We start from the raw sequence: 21,569 nt of genomic DNA, 5'->3' as shown, positions 1-21,569 counted from the left end.
GAAAGGTGTCCCCAGATTCATTGAAAAAAATCTGGTAACCTTATTCTGCTGCTTTTTAGGGACTGTGCAGCCCAGAGGTAGTGGATGCGTTTCTGTAATTTATGCCTATCTTTTTCTTGAAAACACTTATATTTAAGTATGTTTAAGGAAGCGATGTCTTGATGGAAAGGCTTAGCGGGCAACTCAATCCACACTGTTTCCAATTTAGGACCCACAACTCACTGCTATCATCTGGATGGCGTTGAGTAACACAAACTTGTTCCCCTGCATTATTTCCAATGCTGGGGTGGGGTGAGGGTGTCCTATCACCTCAAATGTAATTCTGTTCCATGGATTCAGTTCACACATTCAACTGCCCTAATCAGCTGTGCTGCTTACATGCAAAGGCTACACTCAAGCAGCACAGGTGTCTCCAAGCATGGTAAACTCCACAAACACTCTGCATTGCTAAGCCAGTCACTTTCTATGAGCTGGAGCCTTCCCACATCACACAGGGCCCTGAAAAATTGGGCACCTGAATCATGGTATAGTCTCCACGAGTAGATGAGGCTCCCAACTTTGGACTTTGCCCTCCAACTTGTCGGTGGCAATGGGCAAAGTTACATAGGGGTGGGATGGATTTTAGCATGTTTGTCATCACTTGCCCTGCTTGCATGTCGCTTTAAGTGCCAAGTGGCAAACATGAATGGGGCCGTAGACAGAAATTCAGACAGAAATTAAGTTCCTGAATTCATGACGTTAAAGGGAAGTAGTCTATTGAATTGGTTGGAAAGCATACAATACAAGGAAAATAAATAATGCACTCAACTGAGAGGAGGCAAAACTTAAATGTATTTCAGACCAGATATGTCAAAAATATCATTTGTGGCTACAATCTGCCATCAGTTCGCCTCAGTTCACACAGCAAAAGCCTCTCTTTTAGACACACTATTAATACCATCGGTTGGCATTTGCTTCTATGTTGTAATTTGTCATTCATGGTTTTTGTAATATGATATATCTGGAGAAAAGGTGTCACATAGCAGCTAGGATGCTATAATTGGACCTGAGTGACCTGGGTTCAGAATATTATTCGGTCATGAACCTCACTGGTAATCTTGGCATAGTCGTGTCTCACAGGGTTGCGGCAAGGATAGCATGGAGTGACATCTGTGTACAGTATTTATTTATTTTAAAATGTTTACCCAGCCTTTTGAGCAGAGTCCTCCAGACAGCTTACAACAAAATAGTTTTTTAAAAACAGCAAACATAAAACACATCAAAAACAATAATACATCAATAAAACCAATAGCAGCAGCACAGTAACATTCTTAATTTTTAAATCTGGGATAGCTCAGCTGGTAAAGCATGAGGTTCTTAATCTCAGGGTCATGGGTTCAAGCTCCACGTTGGGCAAAAGATACCTGCATTGCAGGGGTGGACTAGATGATCCTCGTGGTCTCTTCCAACTCTACAAGTCTATGATTCTATTATTATTTGCCACTAAAAGCCTGGGCAAAAAAAATCATTTTAGCTGGCACACTATCAGCATCAAAGGGACTGTCACTGTCAGGTTGGTAGGGAATTCTATAAATAGGGTGTAGAAAAGGGGAACGATCCTGCTCCTGGCAGCTGTTCACCTAACCTCAGAAGATGGGGCCACTCAGAGCTAGGTGCCTGATGAGGGTATTGACATTTGAGGCAAATTCATATGGGAGCAGCTGGCCCTGCCTCAAGGTATCCAGTACTTTCTAAACCAAAATTGCCGCCAGGTCCTTAGAGAGAGGGTGGGGAATAAATGTGAGAAATAAATTGTTACTGCTGCAAGATAAATGGCATAACAAGATGTACAGTGAAAAGAAGTGACTTGCCTAGCACAATCAAAAGTGACAAAGAGCAACTTAGGCCTTGTGGCACTGCTCTGGTAATATCAGTCTAGAATAGGAGATCAAAAAGGCCTCTGCAGAAGAGTAAGCGAACAATTCTCTTGCCAATTGGGTCACCAAATGCAGTAGTTTGGTATCATCACAGCCCAGCTGAACTCAGCGGGACTTACCTCTGACTCAATGTGCATAGAATTGTGTTCTACTGAAGTCAAAACATACTTGGGAACCCAGCAGAGAAGTGATTCCCAGATTATTACTGCTCCCCCAAAACAAGTTACAACAAATTTATTGTATGTGTTACTCATCCACGACACTGAACATTTGTTGTGAATATTCTGCGTGCCAGGATTAAAAGCAGCATCCCTTAACTAGTAATTGGGACCTGTTCAGATATTGCTTCACCATCGAATTCTATATAGGGCAAGATCAAAAGCGGGTTCTGAACTTGTGCGCTCCCTTCCACCACCTCTCCCTCTCATTAAAGGTAGAAGGTAATTAACAAACTATGCAGCAAGAGGAGCGTCAGTGTGAACAGCACTTACATTTATCCCAACATCCAACTGTTTGACTATAACTGGTGTGCCCCAAGTCATATAGATCATTTTGATTCAACTCCAGATTGACAGTTTATCCTCATAATTACAAATTAGACATGAACTGGAGGGTTCATGGCGGAACAACCATGTTTACACTTTGGGCTAAAGAGTTGCTCCCATTAAACCAGGGCCTCTAACAGATGTGTGGAGGTTGGTAGATTTGGAACACAGGGGTGACATGTATGGCTTAGTGATTCCAGAAACAGCAGCATCTGAGGTCACATCTCAAACATGCAATACTCCTTTAAAAAACTAACCTTGAGCAGGAATGGCTCTCCTGGTCATGTGGAGCCACTGCAACAGCCTCCTGCTGTTGATGCTTACTAGGAGGAACAGGAGGCAGTGAGGTCAGGACATGGCAGACGCACCAGCAAAGCCAATCTGGTGTTCCCACTGCTGCTTCTGTGCAGCCATGACTTTGCCATCTCCTCAGCCCTCCCAGTGAAGGACATCGCTGAAGCTCTGCCCCCTGGGGAGCCACACCAGCCCAAGAAACCTCAATGGAACAAATAATCATGACTTAACTACTAGGTGGTGGGGGTGGGCACAGTATGTGGCCATGAAATAAATAAAGCATTTGCCTGGCTATCTGCCTCAACCAGATGCCATGGGATTTTCTCATATAGTATGATTTGTTTTCACCTCTAGCTTTTCTTCTCCTGTTGCTGCTTCGTAACACCACAATGGTTCCTTACTTTCTGAATATCTTTATTACTTCTTTGTTTAAAAATAAAATAAAATGCATGTATTCTGAAAGGTGGAGAAGGGTGATTTGTTCCATGTGCCTACCAAGCTGCAACTATGCAGGAATGCACGATAAAGTGCAATGCAACTGGAAGCCAGTGGCCATTTCAGGTATTTCAAATCTTCACTACACAGCTGTCCTTGGGGGAACATTTGTTTTCAGTGTGCAATATATGGCCCAGGATATCCACAAAAAGAGATACAGCCGTACCTTAGAAGTTGAACAGCTTAGTTCCCGAACGGTTTGGCCCCAGAAGTGACTGTTACGGTTTGCAAACTATTTTTGGATGCCCAACATCCGACAGGGCTTCCGATTGGCTGCAGGAGCTTCCTGCAGCCAATCAGAAGCCATGTTTCGGTTTTTGAACCCTTTGGAAGTCAAGTGGACTTCTGGAACAGATTCCAAGGTACGGCTGTACAGAGTCCTGGTCATGTTTTATGCCTTAGGCACAGCCCATTTTCAGTTGCTGCAATTAGTGATCACTTCTGGCTAGCTGTTGCTATATTTGCAGACAGTGCTTGTTGCATCAAGGCCTGTCAGGGCGTATCTGTGAATGGCTGCAACAGCCCTGACACACTCAAGGAAGCTCCAGAAGCAAAAAATAAAAATGTTAGTTTTAATAGCTGCAGGGTCATCTCATGTATGTTTCTGAGCACACACATACAATACAGTAAGCATGCACTTATTAGTGTATTGCATAAATGTGGCAACCACATATGTACCATACCAGTCTGTCTGCCAGGGAACAGTTGTTAGCCAAAAAATCTGGTATTCTCTGTAACAAACAAACCTAGACTTGCCCCTGAGTAGTAGTATTATGTTGTTGTTGTTGTTGTTGTTGTTGTTGTTATTAAAATTTATTCCTCCCCCTTCACCCCAAGGTCCCAGGGCAGGTTACAACAATTAAAACACTGTATGAGAAATTGCCAGAGGCACTTGAGGGGAAAATAAGCCAATAGCTGAACTATGAAGCTGGTGCATGGTTGAAAAATGGTTCAATGCAGCTCCTGAGTATTCTGTATCATGAATGCTAACCAGCAGGAACAAATATGTTTTCTTATTTTATATACAAATTGTTCCTCTTTAATATGCTAGATAGGCATGCTACATCATTCCATATAGTAATTCCCTTATGCAAATCCTTAATTTTATTATGTCAAAGTCAGTCATCTTCTCTCTACCTACATTCTAATATAAAACCTTCATGGCCAATGTCCATAAACAAATCAGCTTATTAAAGTGGGACGATAGTTCTGCTAGCAGTCTACAATTAAATCTCACATTGTTATTTACTGCCACCTTGATTCACTCAGGAATTATTTTACAAAAATAGCACAACTCCAAAAAAAATACAACACACTGCAAAAGGGATGTTTTTTATTTTCTGATAATTATAGCTGCTTATTAAATGTATCTGGCAAAATGATTTAGAGCTTTGCCAAGTCTTATGACTTTCACAGACATGGGAAGGGGCTGGTGATATTGTGGAGGGGGGAGGAAGAAATCCTAGGAAAGAATGAAAAGTTTTCTGAAATCATACCCACTGGTAAACCAACAAAATACCATTCAATGAAAGTAAAAGCTGTATTCCTATGTATGTACAGTATATGTATATAAACAAGCATGCTAGTAAGTCCCCTTGCAATGGTGGGGTCTGAAGACATGACATTGCAGCAGGTGTGCTAGTGTGCTGTTGCACAAGAAACAAAAATAGACAGAGCAGCAGAGGGAGGGGAGAATGAATCCCACACTCACTCCGATATATTTTCTCACCCTGAGAGACAATGGTATGGAATGGCATATAAAATCTGCAGATGAGGTGACAGAAGTTAAGAAACTCCCACTGAGGTCAATAGAGATCCCAAAATGTCTGGAAACAAAGATCTCTCAATCGTAACTCCCTCAACTATTGGATGCATTCTTCTCCCACTCCTCCCGCCCAGAAAACTCTTCTGTGCAAGGTAGACAAAAGGGCAATCCACACACAGAATGGCATGTACTAAGCCGTCATGACTATGATCCTAAGCATTTTAAAATCAAGTATTGTATCAGGGAGCAATATAGGATTTTAAACTTTAATAAACTTTCCCATGAAGTCCTCCAACTTTTCACTGGACATCAATAAACACTGGTCTGTTTACATTGCAACCAAATTACATATGGGCTCCGGCTGCCATGTATACACCAAGGGCACTATGATCCCTCTTTAGTAGCCATCTCACCATCTCTTCATTATTGGTGGGCTTCGGTGCCATTGTGATATTTGTTATCAGAAGCATAGCTGCCAAGTCTCCCGTTTTTCGCGGGAAACCCCCGTATTTTAAACCGTTTCCCGCTGGCAGCCTGGAGTGGGAAAATCCCGTAAATCCCCCGGATTTCAGTACCTGCCAGGGAGGCTCCTTCTGTGCATGTCTGGACATGCGCAGAGCCGATTTCAGGTGCTCTGACCATGTCTGGGCACCAGAAATCGGGCAGAGCGGCACCGGAAGTCACTTCTGAGCATGTCTGGACAGAAGCGACTTCCTGTGCCGCTCTGCCCATGTCTGGGCACCAGAAATTGGGCAGCGCTGGCACCGGAAGTTGCTTCTACACATGTCTGGAAGCGACTTCTGGTGCCAGCGCTGCTGATCCTGGATTTTTCTAACCGGGAGTTGGAAGGTATGATCAGAAGGGTGAATTATTATAGTTTATTGGTGGGTGTGGGAGGAGAGCAACACTTTCCCATAGTGCCTTTTTAACCGAGGAGTGCAAATGAATAGTTGTCTGTTTCATTGCTGAAAGAATTCTGAAAATATTGCGGCTTTGATAATTAGATAAATAATTCCAGATGCTTTTGTATTAGTAATTTGGCTCCAGTTAATGTATTGCTCCATCCTTCCCCCTTTCAAAGCTTATTTTCATACACTTTTGGCAACACTGATACCAATTCTCAAACACGAGCTGGCTCATTAAATTGAAATTAACAATGTGTTAGAAACCTTATCCCTCGTTTTTAAAAGAGCTTGAGAGAGAGAGAGAGAGAGAGAGAGAGAGAGAGCTGGCATTTAAAGTCTACTACCAGAGACATACCTTTGGTTTGGAACGCTTCCAGATCTACCAGGAGCATTGTCTAGAATGGAATATCTCAGCTGGTGGCATGTTTGAGACAGTTAAAATGTGTGATGCATTTCTGAACTCATCTCTATGCCCTATGAGATTAGGAGCTGGACTCAGGCTTATATGTGGTCCCTTTCCTGCCCTGTTCCCATTCTCCCCAAGCCACACAGGAATCATAACCTGTATTAGCTAATGCACGTGTGCTTTCTATGCATTGTGATGAGGGTGGGGAAGAGGCATGGAAAAGTATCCTGCCTGTGTCTCCCTCCTCTAAGACTTCAGGTCAAAAGAATTCACAGGACTACAGTAATGGCCCAAGAATTTTAAGCTGAGAGACACTGACTTGGCTCAAGGCCACCCAGTGAGCTTTGTGGCTCAGCAGGGATTTCAGTCTGCATCTCTCACATTCAGTCCCAGCACTTTATCCACTTCATCACAGGAATGAAACTTAAAACCCTTACCATGATTGTTTACTATCCATCCTAGCCACAGCGAACAATGCCTGTAGAAGTGAGTCAGAAAACAGGTTTTCTCTCTTGCTTTGCCTGGATTCAATTCTAAGCTGCTCTGTTACTTTCTGCAAGTCCACCACAGGCTTGCCATGGACCAGGAAAGTTTTTCTTGTTGTCACATGGGCTGCAATGGGAATTATTTGTTCTTGTGATAGCTATATTATCCTATTTTAAAATCACATGTGCCCACTTGCATATGCGCACGTGGTTGTTTTAACTCATTGAAATTTCAACATATCAAGCAACAACACTACTAATACGTTCCACAATTCTGTTCTGAATAAGAAACACGGGAGTTTCTCAGCAAGATGCAGACCGTGTCACTTGCCGAGCTGACATCATTGCAACCTATTCCAACTGTACTAAGTGGCAGCATGTGCCCCCCCCCCACTCATTTTGATCCACAAAAAAGAACACTACAAATCCCATTGTGCATCGAGCCTTCACAACAAATATGAATATGCATGCAACTTGGCCACATTCCTATGCAGCTCTGAAAATTCCACAGGAAATCTGTTCCGGGGGAGGTGTCTGAAGATACATTTTTAACAGGTTAAAAATAAATAAACAAACAGGAAGACTAAGCTGCCATCCAGTAGACAGCATTCCTAAAATAGATCCCAAGCTGTTATTGGTGTATTAAAATAGCCTGATACTCAGCCGACTAGTTAAGTCCAAAAAGTGTTGGTGTTCATGCCTTTCTCACTTTTAACATTTCTAGAAAAAATTGACAGGCTGAACAAATGAATTATTTAAGTCTGAACTCCAGTCCATCATCCAGAAGATAACTGCCATGCAGAGTCCTTGAGAATAAAAGCACTTGCGACCTACAGCAATGTCTCTGAGGGATAATCGGGAGTCTATTATTAAAACACAAGAGATTAAGGGGAACATTTTCAGTATTTTATGGAATGGCTTATGGATACAAATCGAATAGAGACACTGAGCAACAAGTAAAGATTTGGTTCCATTCCAACAAAAACAAAGGGACAGATTTTTGGGGTGAGGGGATTGGATGACAAAAAGCAATTTTGCTGCATTGTAAATATCAGCAATGTTCAGTTATATTAGTTGCATATTTGCTGCTTGATGCACCAGCTGTTAATTCCTATTCTTCAGAGAAACCTATTAATGAGAAAGGCCCTTCTGTGTGATAGGAATGGATTGGGCAGTAGGGGGAACTGAATACTCACTTGTCAGGCTTTGGGACCAAAGAGATACTGCATACGTAAATCAGTTCTTGAAAACAGAGTGGATGCCCTTAAGAGGGCACTGGATGCCAGTCAAGATCTATGTCCCCTCTTTGTTGCTGACTGTGTGAGTGTGGAGTAAGGGGCACATTTCTGCATATGTGATGGGAGGGAAGTGCAAAAAATTGTGGGATGGAACTTTTCAGAAATAGCGTGTACTCCCCAACAGAAGCTAAATCCAAATCCATTTTTTTACAATCCTAACCTGGCTGTTGTTATTGAGATCCTGGTGGCCTGACATGTACCGGTATGGCTTGTGGACTCTGCTTGGTTTTGGGGGTAGGGGTGTCAAAAGTTGAGTAGGTCTGAGCTAGGTCAGAGTTACTAACATTAAAAGGACTAGGATTGATTATCGAAGCAACATAAAGTATCTTGAAGTCTTTCAATTAAAAATGCATGCATTTGCAACCACCTATTAAAGGACAAGAGGAACTGGATTTGGTGGGTTTGCCTGTGCGCACTCATGCATCTGCTATGTGCTTCAAATCCTGTACAGCTGATTAGAAATCTATGAAATCTGACCTATAAAGATATTAACGAGGATACTCACTGAGATGAATTCAGGCAAGAAATGTACATTGCCATTAAAAAAATATGGTATCATTTGCACAGCTTTATACAGAATGGGAATGACTAGAAACAATAATTCAAACTTATATGTTTACAGGGTAGGAGAGGGAAGCTACACCCGAGGCCAGTGCATACATGAAAGCTGCAGTCCTAAGCACATTTACTTGGGAATAAACCCCAATGGTTTCAATGGTTTGAAGCTGGCCTGTTTCAAACAAACCATAGTTAAGATTGGCAAACTGGTTGAAGTTTTAGTTTGTGATGATGATGATAACCAGAAGCAAAACCATATAATCTGCACATTGCAGCCACATCTGAGGAGAGAGGAGGGAGAGTACACAAGCCCAAGGTTTGTTGCAGATTGTTGTCATCACGATAAACAATAGTTCATCTTGACACCTCACCAGTTACTAAGGTGAAATCCAATAATTATAGAGGATATCGATTTCACAACCTGTCACACCCAGGAAAAAAGTCCTCATCAAGCATCCCTGTTTAGAAAGTATTACCACACCAGACCTTGATGGTGTTGTAATGCACTGTTAGTGAAAACACTGATCAATAATAGTTGCTCAGTGACCCAGAATGTACTTACAAACAGATTCATATTACACATGGAGTATACACAGAAAAGGCACTGCCAGAAAGTTGTGACTGTTCGCAAAGCATTTTGAGGTCTTTCAGTACAGTACTGCAAAAGGGGGGGGGGGGTATAGCTATCATAAACTGCTTAACCATAAGCTGTTCCAATTCCTTTTTAACAGAAACAAGTTTCCAATTGAACATTTCCCTGTGTTAATAAAAGGTCACTTTATAAGGACTAAGACCACTGATTTAGCTCAGTTAGACCAGGGGTCCATCTAGTTCTCTAGAACAGGCATCCCCAAACTGCGGCCCTCCAGATGTTTTGGCCTACAACTCCCATGATCCCTAGCTAACAGGACCAGTGGTTGGGGAAGATGGTAATTGTAGTCCAAAACATCTGGAGGGCCAAAGTTTGGGGATGCCTGCTCTAGAACCTTAAGCAGAGGTTCTCTGCTATGAAGGTACCCTGCTATGGATATCCTTTTTTTAAACTGTAGATTCCAGAAATTGAGAATGGAACTTCATGTTTCCAAGTTGGGGTTTCTACCACTGCACTAAAGCCTCTACCATTTTATTCTGCTGATTCACTAGCGCCATTCAGTTGAAGATCTGAAGGTGGAAGCCTACGCAACAAGTGCAGGTTCCATACATGACTGAGAACCCTGCATGATCAGGGATCTCAATCACATGGGGAGCCAGGATCCCCACTTCAGATCTTCAGCCCTAATGGAGGTGTGGAGTGGTGAGGGTTAGGATTAGCAGGAGGTGTGACTCGGGGGGCAGAGTCAGTTGTTGTGGGCCCTACTCTGACTCTTTCTCCTCCACATGATTTGGAGAAACTATTGAAGGGGACTACCAAGTCAAATTGTTGCAGCTATTTGGTCTCTTAAAAAAAATTGTCATGCACTTCTCTGCAAAAAAAAAAAAAGAAATAACAGAACTTTAACAGAAAAGGATGACGAAGAAATGATTGCCTAGCATGAGCAATATAGCTGTCAGGGCAGATACTCTGGAGGCAAGTGGGTTCAAGCAAGACAGGTTTCACACTGATGATACTGAATGGCGGTGGAGAGCTGGTCAGCGGATATTTTCTCTGGAATGCCAGCACAATGGTGCAAAGAGTAAGGCACTGGGAGCCTGCCTTCCAAAATTCATGGTGCAAGACACCTGTGCCAAAATTTTGCCAGGTAAGAAACACAATGATAATGGAGAGCAAAGAAATCAATACATGGTATGAAACAGACCTTAAATGGGAACAAGAGAGAGGACTGTGGCTGGATCAAACGGGCTCAGACCCAAGAAAACCATCAAGAAATCATTTCTTCCTTTGTAATCAGCAACAGTCATGGAAGCACTCTTACGTCTTGACCAAGTGGTTTCAAGGGGGCTTTCACTATCTTAATTTTAAAATATATATCTGGGGTACATGTTTTAAATAAACCCTTCTTGCCTTCCCTACCCCGTGCTTCAGAATTCAGGAGCACTAGAAATATGTCCCACAACCTATTTTTCAGTCTGGGGCATGCACACCTAGAGGCAATGAGGAAGTAGGTTGTCAGTTTATAGATACCCAAGCTGAAAGATGAAAAGAAAAGCAAAAATAATAATATTTCCTTTCAGAAGCCAATGACTTCATTGCTGGGAGAGGAGGAGGAACAGGCAGAGAAATTATCTTGCTTCCGTCTTTCCCTCCCAGGAAAAAAAATTATCTGTGCATCATCTAAACATTTGCTAACTAAGGAAGATTATTTGTCTATGGCATGTAGCGGAATTATTTCCTAAATGTGTCATGACATGCTATTGCCTGTGTTTGTGGCTTCCAGACCTTGGTATGGCTCTTTTCCCCTCTAGGAATTTCCAATGTAAATCACTGTCAAGAATGACAGCATTAGCACAACAGAACACAGGGCATTTGTCTCCTTGCTGGCTTAAAACCCCACGGCTTTCATTTTCACTTTCAGAGAGGCATTTATGCTGTCCCATTATGAAGAGACCTTAAAGAGGGGGCAATTGCCCATTTTTGTTTGAGCAAGCATTAGGTCATCTGTGCTGTTTATTTGAGCAAATTGAAAAGAAAACATTAAGAGGAAGACAACCACTAAGGTCTGAGATTCCAAATGTTGCAGTGGAAGGATGTGGTATAACTGGTAAAAAAAAAAAAGTTGCTACTTTGTTCATGTACAGGTTCTGTAAGTCACATATTCTTACCTCATTCCCCACCCGTCACTTCAACAGCTTTAAGGACCTCCCCAAGTGTGTATACTGCAGGGATGGGGACACTCCAGAAAAAAAGGGGAGTAGTTGCTAAGTTGCATGGCAGAGCCATCCCTCTTTAACGAGTAGCCAAATCCCTCTTGTAAGTAAGATGTGGGATTTTCCAAGGCTCCTTTGGCATGAGGGTTTTGTGACTATTTTCAGATGGCACAAAATCAATCCAAATAATCTACTCATTTTTTAGACACGGGCAGCTTTGTAAAGCCTTGAAGCACCTGCTCCTTATTTAACTGGCCCAGGGTAGTCACTCTGGAAAAAAGAAGATTAGAGCAACTGTTCAAGGGCCAACTATGTAGCTACTTCATCTTTATGGGGGAAACGTGGTTTCAGACATCACAAAGTCTCCCCACAGCAGTTCTAAAATCAGCTAACCAGGACTGACTTTGTAACATCTGAAAGAAAATTTCCAGAGAGTCTGAAACCCCTCCATAAATTCAGTTTTTATTTGAAGCCTGCTTTTGGACAAAACAGAAATCATACTTCCAGGGTCTCACATGTACAGAATGTTGAGGGTGCATGCTTTTGTCATAAAGTGAAACGTGCAAAGTGTTGTTTATAGCCAGAAGTCATAAACTCTGTGTTTGAAATCCGCCTTCCTCTTTTGAATGGGACTATCATCTAGCATATGACAGAAAGTGGAAAACACCTGGGGTATTCAGAGAAGGAACAATACATGCATACATCCCCCGTCCCTCCTTCCTGTTTGCTGCCATAAAGACAGCCGTCAGTGTCACTATTTATATTCCACACTCCTGGTCCCCTCTATTGGCTGTGCTAACTACCGTCATTTATGGCAAGGCAAAGTGGCTATGCTATCGATTCTTAAAATGTGGTCACAACTGAGATACAACAGACTTACAAGGTGGTAGCGACACTCCTGAAAAATCACTCCTTATTTTGAAACCTAGCTGAGGAGATAAAAGCTGTCTTGATATGTTCCTGTGGAAGTGGGACTCTTTGTTTTTAGCCTATGAGAAAATGTAGGAAGTTGCAAACTGAAATGGCCACTTGACAGGAAATAATGGGCATTTTAGATGCACCTGCATTACTGACACAGGAAGCTGTGGTTTCCATTTCGACTCACTAATTTAGAATGACGTGCAGATGGCTGAGCAAGGATGGATGCAGGCAAGGGATAGAAGTACAGATGAACTCTGCTGGGTGGCACCCTATCCACAGCCAACAGAGAAGGGCCACGTTCTGCAGAACTGTGAAAGGTGCTCCTGTGTAATGTGAGATGGTCAGGTCTACCAGCGGCAGACATTCTAGAGCTGGAAAGGGATTCAGGTGGCCTCCCTAAGTGATGGGTTAAACACACTGAATGACTGCAGCAGGCAAAAGCATGTGACTGGCTATCTGAGATCACCTGATTCCCAAGTGCAGGACGCTTCCAGGCTGCGCTGCTGGTATCCCACATCAAACTCATTTCATCATCTCAGACCACTGACCCGCACAAGAGTGGCTAAAAAGTACAATGGGATCTACTAGTACATTGTAGGATGATTTGTAGTAGAATGGCATTTCTAATGCCCCTAAACAGGATATCCCCTCAAATACATTGAAATCTCTCTTTTGTAGTACTTTGGATATAGATTTATACTTGCATATGGAGATTATTCAAAGGTATGGTTCATGGAGAGCAATAGTTAATTGAGGCTACCTCTTAATCACCACTTTGCTTCTGGCTCTGGCCTCTGAGCCATAATTTTGCACCTAGTTCTGGTTGATGGATCTCGGGGTTCTAGTTACAACAGTCAAAAATAGAACCTGCAAACCTTAGTTCTACCCATGACTGGTGTAGAGAATCAGTGCCTGGTTTACAGAAACCATTGCTTGAACCTCGGAAAAACTGATAGGACAGAGCAAATGGGTTCAGTACTGTATAACCTTTGCCAAAAGTCAAGAGTTCTTCAGATGGTATTGTGAAATGCCAACAATGGCTTGATAGTGTGTGGCAGATGATTCAATTAGTTCAGAAAAGACGGTGGAATAATGAAGCCTGAAGCACAACAGCCCTAGGACAGGACACATTTCCTTACTCAAGAAAAATGCTTTTGGTTTATGCGAAAGCATTTTTCTTCCCCTTTGAAACACTGTACAGCACAGCTTCCATATGCAATCCCTTGGTCTCGGTATATCATTCAGAGTCCTCAGTCCAACATGGAGTTAGGAACATTTAAGCCTTGATTTCAAAGGCTTTATGGGTGCCCACTTCTGTGCTGGGCTGTGTCCAGAGCCTTTGGCTATCTCCTCAGTGGGGTGAAAGAGAAGATCTCATTAAACAAACTGCTTGCCTGCAAAGTCTACTTGCCAAAAAAAAAAAAGTGAATCCGTTTAGTCTGTCTTTAAATAGGCACCTCCGGCCCAGGCAACTTCAAGCTATCACTTTTCATCTTGACACAGCACCAAAATCAACCTTCAGCCCTAGAGCAGGACATTTACGACTACAGACTGTGGTTGTGTATCAAAGTTGGTAAAAATAGATATTCCACCCAGCATTTCTTTAAGGATTAAATAAACTTTAAATTCCATTTTTATGGCTTCCATTTTGGACGCGTTTAGATTCCTCATTGAAGTTTTGTTGTTTTCCAGTCATGTCATTCATCCCCCAACCCTCCCCAAATCCTTATGGAAGGAGATGAGTGCACAAAAGTTTATTTCATAACTTTCCTCCACCAACAGCTGTTGCTGCTGTCACTGCTGGACAAGCTGTGCTTCAGGCAGTTATTGACTTTACTAAAATATTTCCATCCTTTTGGGGGGGGGCGGGGAGGAATTTCCTGCATGAAATCTGAAAACACCTTAATGCACTTAAAATCCTCTTGAGCTCTTTCAACGCACTGATTTTCACAGATTAACAGTGGGCTTCAGAATTACATCTTTTAAGTGCAGAAAGCCCCAGGATCTTTGATATCGATATCAAAGTTGACTTGAGAAGACGCAGGAAAGAAAAAAGAAATGGCAAAATGCAGAGGCAGGGATATTATTGGCCAAAGCCTGCTCAAATGCAAGTCATTTGCTTTTGCAGTACATCATGTGCAAGAGCAGCCTTGATTAATTTAAACAGGACCTTCTCCATTCGGGCTTCAGCGTTTAATAAGAGGCTAATAAGGATGCCAGGAGATGGGAGATTTGGGTTTGGAACTGTTCTTTGCCAGAATTCTTTTGCAGAATCTTGAACAATTACTTACTTAAGAGTTGTATTCTATCATAAAGTCTCAGCACCAAGCCATAAACATCTGCTCTACAAGATATACCATGAAAAGGGGAAGGCAAAACCCTATTCAACACCACTTCTCAGCACCAGCCACTCACTTAGGTATGTTGTGCCAATGATAACAATACTTCTCAAAATAAAATCATGGGGTGTCTCACAGTCAGCCTCATCCATGAGGAGTCAGAGGATGTCCAAGGAAAAAGCCAATTCCCAGTGGAAATTTGTGCCCTTGTGGCCGCACACTGTTGTGGGAATTACTTCCCTGAAGCTGCATCTATAGGCAGCCTGGACTGCATTATGGTTTCTATAAGAATGCATTCCTGGGGGTGGTCAAATGTGCAATACACGGAAAACAATTTCAGAGGTTCAAGTGACCCTATATAACAGGCACGTCTAACTTCCGAGAGACTATGATTTATTCCCACTTTTTAAAAAATGGCATCAAAGTTGTTGAGCTTTTTTGGGGGGGAGGCTGAGCCAAAGATGTAGAGCTTTTGGGGGGGCATCGGGGTCTCGGGATCGACCAGGGACACCCTGCAATCAACCTGTAGGACATCCCTGCTATATAATATATCACTGAAAGAAACTCTGAAAACAGGGAGATAGAATGCAGTTCTGTCCAGTATGGACTTGTGAAAATCTTTGAAAACAGAATTTGGTGAGACGGGGGACATTTATTGCTTATGTTCAAACACACTTGACTTTAACTTACCATAGTTGTCCTGAGACTTTGCAAAGCCATCAAAACAGGAAAGATCAGGAGGGTGGAAAACACAGCAATAGCCTGGGATTCATTATCCCCCAGCAGCATTCCATATAATGCAACCAGCAGTAGGCTTTTGGCTGCCAAAATCCACTCAAATTATCTGAAGTAACAGCACAATTCTAACCATGTCTAGTAACAAGCAAGTCCTGAATTCAATTGGGCTTAACCCAGGCAAGCAGGTTTTGGATTGCCGCCTCAGGGAAATTTATACCCAAGGTAGTTTTTCAGGTGCACATAAACCCTCTCATTAACCACTAACTCCTTTGAATCATGTCATGCTTGCAATCCGATTTCTGCTGGTGCAGTGGTTAAAGCTGGGACTGATCCTATTCCAACAGCAGCACAGCTAAGTTAATGCTGGTTCTGCCTTCTAGCTCAGAACCCAAGTGAGTCAAAGAAGAAGTGAGATTCTCTCGGGCATATCAAACAGCCCTAAATCAGAAAGCAGTTTGTTGATACCATAACAGCTTTTGGAGGATGCCACATGGTGACATTGGGCCTGACTCTTAACTCCCACAGGAAAAGTTAGCCCCTATACAACTACCCTATACAACTGGGACCATGTAAAGATTCCTCATTGAATCATAAGAGGCAGAACATGGCACTCTCTGAGGGGGGGGGGGAACCAACTGAAGGTATCTCACAAACAGAAGAAGATCAGGCTTACCTAACCACTGGTTCAGGGATTGTTTCTGTATTTGCTGGCACCTGAACACCTTTCTCCCACTCTTGCCTCCAGGGATCAGCAAGGATGTAGTACTCATCTGGGCTCAGTTGGTAAGAATCTGGGATTTTCATAGCTGTTATCAGATCGGTACGAAATACCTGGAGAAGAAGATGAGATTGGCACAGTGAGAGGTAGGACACATCTTTGGCACTCTACTAGGCCTTTGGGAGTAGAAATTCATGTCTACCACCTGGCTCTGCCATGTATATATGGGGGAAACCTCTTCAGGCCTTAGATAATTAAGGGAAGTTATTAGATACACAAAAGCAAATGTGGCTAATAAGTTAGCTCCTATGTACATGCTGAGCTCTTACATCAGTACTGAATATTGTCAAAAGGAACCACTGTCAAGGAAACTTGGAACCAATTATGTGCAATTTACTCTGAAGGAAGAGTTGGAAGTGCAAAACAAATAATTTCTGAAGGGAATGTCACTGTATCCCAGGAGGACTTATGGGTACTTGCTTCACTAGGAATCCATTTGTCAGCACAGTCTCACTCGTGGAGAGAACTACTGGAATTAGTACTTCAGGGTAGCTTCACTGAACCCTACTTTCTGTTTGTTTTCTTGTCTGTGTAGTTTCTTGAAATTTCCCAGCAATTCACTCTAACCCACAAAGATTGACTGATTGAAACTGTTTTCTCTGATGAGTCATCTCCTTTAGCATATACATGCTGTGAACTGTTCCAGGGATTTTTTTTTAAAAAAAGTCAAATAATAGCAGGGTTGCTCCTCAAAAGATACATACTCTTAGCTTGGATGCATAAAGGATTTTGACTTCTTGCTAACAGTAGTAGTAGTAGTAGTAATAATACTGGTGGTGCTAGTAGCAGCTGAAATATTGGAAATATGCATCTTTATATTTTGTCACATAATTATTATCATCACATTATTTCCCAATCTTCAACCCCAGACACCCAAAATGCATTCATTTTAATTTCCACACAAAAAGTCTAAAAGGGGGTCTCCAGTTGTTATTATCACTAAATGTCAAGAATAGTCTTCCTCCAGCCCAGTATGAAGACTTTATCTAAAAAAAAACCCCCTCCAACATCCATTATTAGAATAATTCATACAGTAGTTACTTGTTGTAGATTCATTAATTTATACCCAGCTCCATGTCTTTCTCAAGTGCCTTCATTTGGCTGCAATATGTATTGAACTGCAATGATGCCTCTTGCTTGCACAGAACCCTGTGGCCTTTACACGGCTGAAATAGAGTCACTGTACGGAGGTGCGCTGCATCCTTTGCTCTGCCCACTTTTGCCTCTGGCACTACCTGCTGCTGCAGTGCAACCCAGAAGGTTGCCTATGAGTGAATGTGGCCCAAAGACCGAAAGAGATGCCCCACCCCTGTGCTCTCTAGGGAGTTCAGAGAGATGCTTTAAGAAGTCTGCGCTGATAGACAGCAACTTCCTCAGGGCCACCCAGAGGGCTTCTTGGCCAAGTGTGGATTTCCAGTGTCCCAGTCAGACTAATGCATAGCGACACACTTCTACAGCGTAACAAAATGCTCTAAAATGGACACACAGAGCGCAACTGAGCCAACAGTTAGGCCTATCCGATCCGATCCCAATAACGGGAGAAGCTTGACAAGAAGGAAAGGCAAAGAGGGGAATATAGAATAATAGAGTTGGAAGAGACCACAAGGGCCATCCAGTCCAACCCCCTGCCATACGTTCTGATATTACTGAAGAACGAGGAATGTCCAAACTAAGGCTGCCACACTGCTCATCAAATGGGTCGGGGGGGGGGGGGAGGAATATTCAGCTGAATGTCACTCAATCCCTTCCTCCTTGACACTAATAGATAGCAAGGGAACAAAAACAGCAGTGAGATGCCAGAGGAAGAAATCTAAAAAGCTAGTGCCCATGTCCTCTATGGTGAGGTAGACAGCATTTCCAGTTCAAACGAATGCCACTGAGCCTGTGTCACTTACTGACAACTCTCATCCATTATTTTGGACACCTGTCAGTATACAGCATGAACTGGTCCAAACCAGAACTTGTATCCCTTGATGATGTCCTGCCCCACAGTTTTTACGAGGCTTGGAATTTCGGTTTGTGTCCTGCTGAACTAGCATATCTGGGAATTCTAGTTCCCAGAGATAGCAGCAACGTGGTCAACTGCAAACTTATACATATAATCAAGGAAATACAGTGTGACTAGGAATGGTGGAAATGTTCCCCCCCCCCCCCGAGTCTGTGGGGCAAGGTTCCTGAGATAAAAATGAACATGCCACCCAGACTGATCTCTGTCCTGAGGGGATTATCCATATTACTTTGGTCCTAGGAAAATCCCCAAAATTCTTTGATGCCCATGCTATGTTCAGTTGTCCTGCAGTGTTGTGGGTCCTGACAGGCGAGCAACGTAATTAGACTTTGCACGCCCTGTTGCTGGCCCAAAGACTAGTGGAAAGAGCGTATCTCTCTCCACTCCTACCACACCCACAATCACTCAGAGGTCAGAAGGTCATCTACTCTGGCACCATATGGAAAAATCTACCTTCAGCAGGTGGCACAAAGAGAACAGACACGTGGACATTTTGGAGTTGCACTGGAAACTGTTTGAAGGAAGCACACGGCCAGCAGGTTCTGCCAGGACCTATTCCCCCCCCCCTGCTTTTATTCCTCCCACCACCCACTGCTTCCTTCTTTTAGTTTTGTTCTGGTTGTATTTACTTTAACTGTATGATACTGCACTGCAAATTGCTATGCTCCGTTGCTGATCTTTCTCTTTATTTTCATTGCCTTTATTCCTTGACTGTATTAAGGAAAATAAAAATAAACAGAACTCTGAGCATGATTTGAAATTGGCATGTATCAAATGAAAAGTTACTCCATCTATTACTTCTGTGTAAATCAGAGGATGAATAGGTGATCCAGGTTTCATATGGCACCCCACATTAATATGGAAGCCGCTGGTTGCTTGAGCAAAAGTCCAAACGCTGTCCTTCTTCCAGACAATGGGTGAACTTAGTACAGCGGCCTCAGAAACATTTAATTTAAAACTAATTTAGCAACTGAAATGACTCAGGTTTTCCACTGTGCTAGCCTTTCCTAGGGCATGTTGATGTTTTCTTTCTTGTAATTGAATGGCTGTTCCAGATAAATGCAGCACTGTAACTGCAGCCACCTGATTCCCATACATGTTACTCTTTTATATATCATTGCAGGCAGGTCAGCAAAAAACAAACAAACCACCCCCCCCACACACCTGGATCTTTAGAAAGCATTCTTTTTTTCAAATCAGAGCCCAATTCAGCAACCATAAAGATGCTGGATTGTTAAACATAAGGATTAGAACATAGCAACCCCACAAAACTAAAGGCTGCATTGCCTTGGTATCAGAACTAAGCATGACACAAGCATGCTTCTTGACTCTCCATTGGGTTTATGCCAAAAGCAAACTGGAAAAGGACCAATCTAATTGTAGCATTGTCAAGAAAAATGCCAGTAATTAGTTTACAGCAGCCAAAGACCCCAACCATATAATCTACTAATGATCAGAAACACAAAAAACTGACCAGTTTAACTCTCATGGCACAATTGTTGTACAGCCTACAGAAGGCTAGCAGAAAGTCATATCAGGTCTTGCTAGATATCTTTCAGCTGAGATGATTGTGTTTCACCCACCTGTTAAGGAGAGTGTGGCACTCGAATGCTGGCACAGAACCAGGCAAATGTTTCTAGCCTGGGTAACTCAGGTCACCATTTACTTTTTTAGACTACGCCTTCAGGAAGTTCATGAGAGTTCATATACTACTTATAATAATTAGGGTGGTTCTTACAAGCTGGTGATAACTCAGCTTGTATTCCTATTTATGAATACTACAAATCCATGGCACTCTAGTACATTACTAGTAAATACAGAGTAAACCCTCTGGAAAAAAAGTGTCCCAGGTTTACATAAATACTCTGAGTAGAATTCAATGTCATGCTGTTACAAATGTCCCGCCTGTGCAAGCATATCAGCCTGCCTGGCAAAACAACCCCCTCTTCCCCTCCCCTGCTGTTCTGGAGGTTCAGGGGGCACGGGGGGGGGGGGGGAGAGAGAGAGCAGGTGAATCCCACCCTCTGTCTTTAAATCTGTTGTTGTTGTTGTTTAGTTGTGTCCGACCCCATGAACCAGAGCACGCCAGGCACTCCTGTCTTCCACTGCCTCCCACAGTTTGGTCAGACTCATGTTCGTAGCTTTGAGAACACTGTCCAACCCTCTCATCCTCTGTCGTCCCCTTCTCCTTGTGCCCTCCATCTTTCCCAACATCAAGGTCTTTTCCAGGGAGTCTTCTCTTCTCATGAGATGGCCAAAGTATTGGAGCCTCAGCTTCAGGATCTGTCCTTCCAGTGAGAACTCACGGCTGATTTCCTTCAGAATGGATAGGTTTGATCTTCTTGTAGTCCATGGGACTTTCAAGAGTCTCCTCTAGCACCATAATTCAAAAGGATCTTTAAATCAAGGAGGTGCAGGTGGTTTCTAGGAGAAGTGGAAGCTTCTTCGCTTTCTGACTTCCCCCATCTTAACTTTTCTGCATGACCTGATTGAGACAGAAGTGTGTACAAGCACCAGTGGAAATTTTGAAAGCCCACATTTTAGCGTGGTCCTGAAGGCAAACTTGTTCGTATATTTATCAGCCTTGGGAACTCCTTGTAAGTGGTGGGTTACAAGACCCCAACAACATGATTCCAGCATCCATAACATCTGCACCAGGTGTACTTGTGAACCAATACAGGTAAATATACATGCTGCCCAATTTATTCAAACTTTATACGCTGTTTTCAAGCTAGAAGGCTCACAGGGAACTAGATGTATGTGCATACTGTGGTGGTAAGCATGTGCATGGAGTTTACCTCCACCATGAGTAGGGGATTTCCTGGCTGGTATTTGTATGAATCAACACTGTATCTGTTGAGCTAAGGAAAGGTCTTTGTCTCTTCTCCCAGAAGTGAGGCCTCTTAGCAAGCTGGAAAGAATGCTCCTAGTTCCGAGTAGTAATACCCAGGAACATTCTGCCGCTACTGGACACAATGGAAGTGCTCTTACCTGTCTACAAGCTTAAATGTTTTTTCTTTTTTTCTTTTACAGCAAACCTTGTTTTGAAGAAAGACCACTTCACACATTGCCTTTTCGTTGGTGACTCAAGCAACTACACTTGTCACAAAGCTGTGATGTTCTGCAGCTCTTTGTTGACTGCATAATTTATATTTGCTTCTGAAATGGCCCAGACTGAAAGGACTCCTGTTTGCCACAAAATATACCTCCCTGAAATCACATCACCATCTTGTCTTAAGATATAATATTATTATTAGCACTTATTAGTCACTTTTCTTTTACAATAACTCAAAGGTAATTCAAAGTGGCCTTT

General features: G+C 42.7%; 1 protein-coding gene across 8 annotated transcripts in view; it reads right to left on the bottom strand.

Annotated features, from left to right (window-relative positions):
- JADE2 (jade family PHD finger 2) overlaps positions 1-21,569 on the bottom strand; it is a 153,326-nt gene that overhangs the window by 83,649 nt on the left and 48,108 nt on the right. For all 8 annotated transcript variants that reach the window (XM_035105461.3, XM_060271668.2, XM_060271672.2 and 5 more), the window contains one exon: positions 16,144-16,301. In XM_035105461.3, the coding sequence (XP_034961352.2) occupies positions 16,144-16,301 (158 nt within the window). The remainder of the gene's footprint in view (positions 1-16,143; positions 16,302-21,569) is intronic.

This window comes from Zootoca vivipara, chromosome 2 (assembly GCF_965207765.1).
Source record: "Zootoca vivipara chromosome 2, rZooViv2.hap1.1, whole genome shotgun sequence".
NCBI lineage: Eukaryota > Metazoa > Chordata > Lepidosauria > Squamata > Lacertidae > Zootoca > Zootoca vivipara.
The sequence above is the reverse complement of the archived record's forward strand: the minus strand, read 5'-3'. Positions and strand labels throughout refer to the sequence as shown.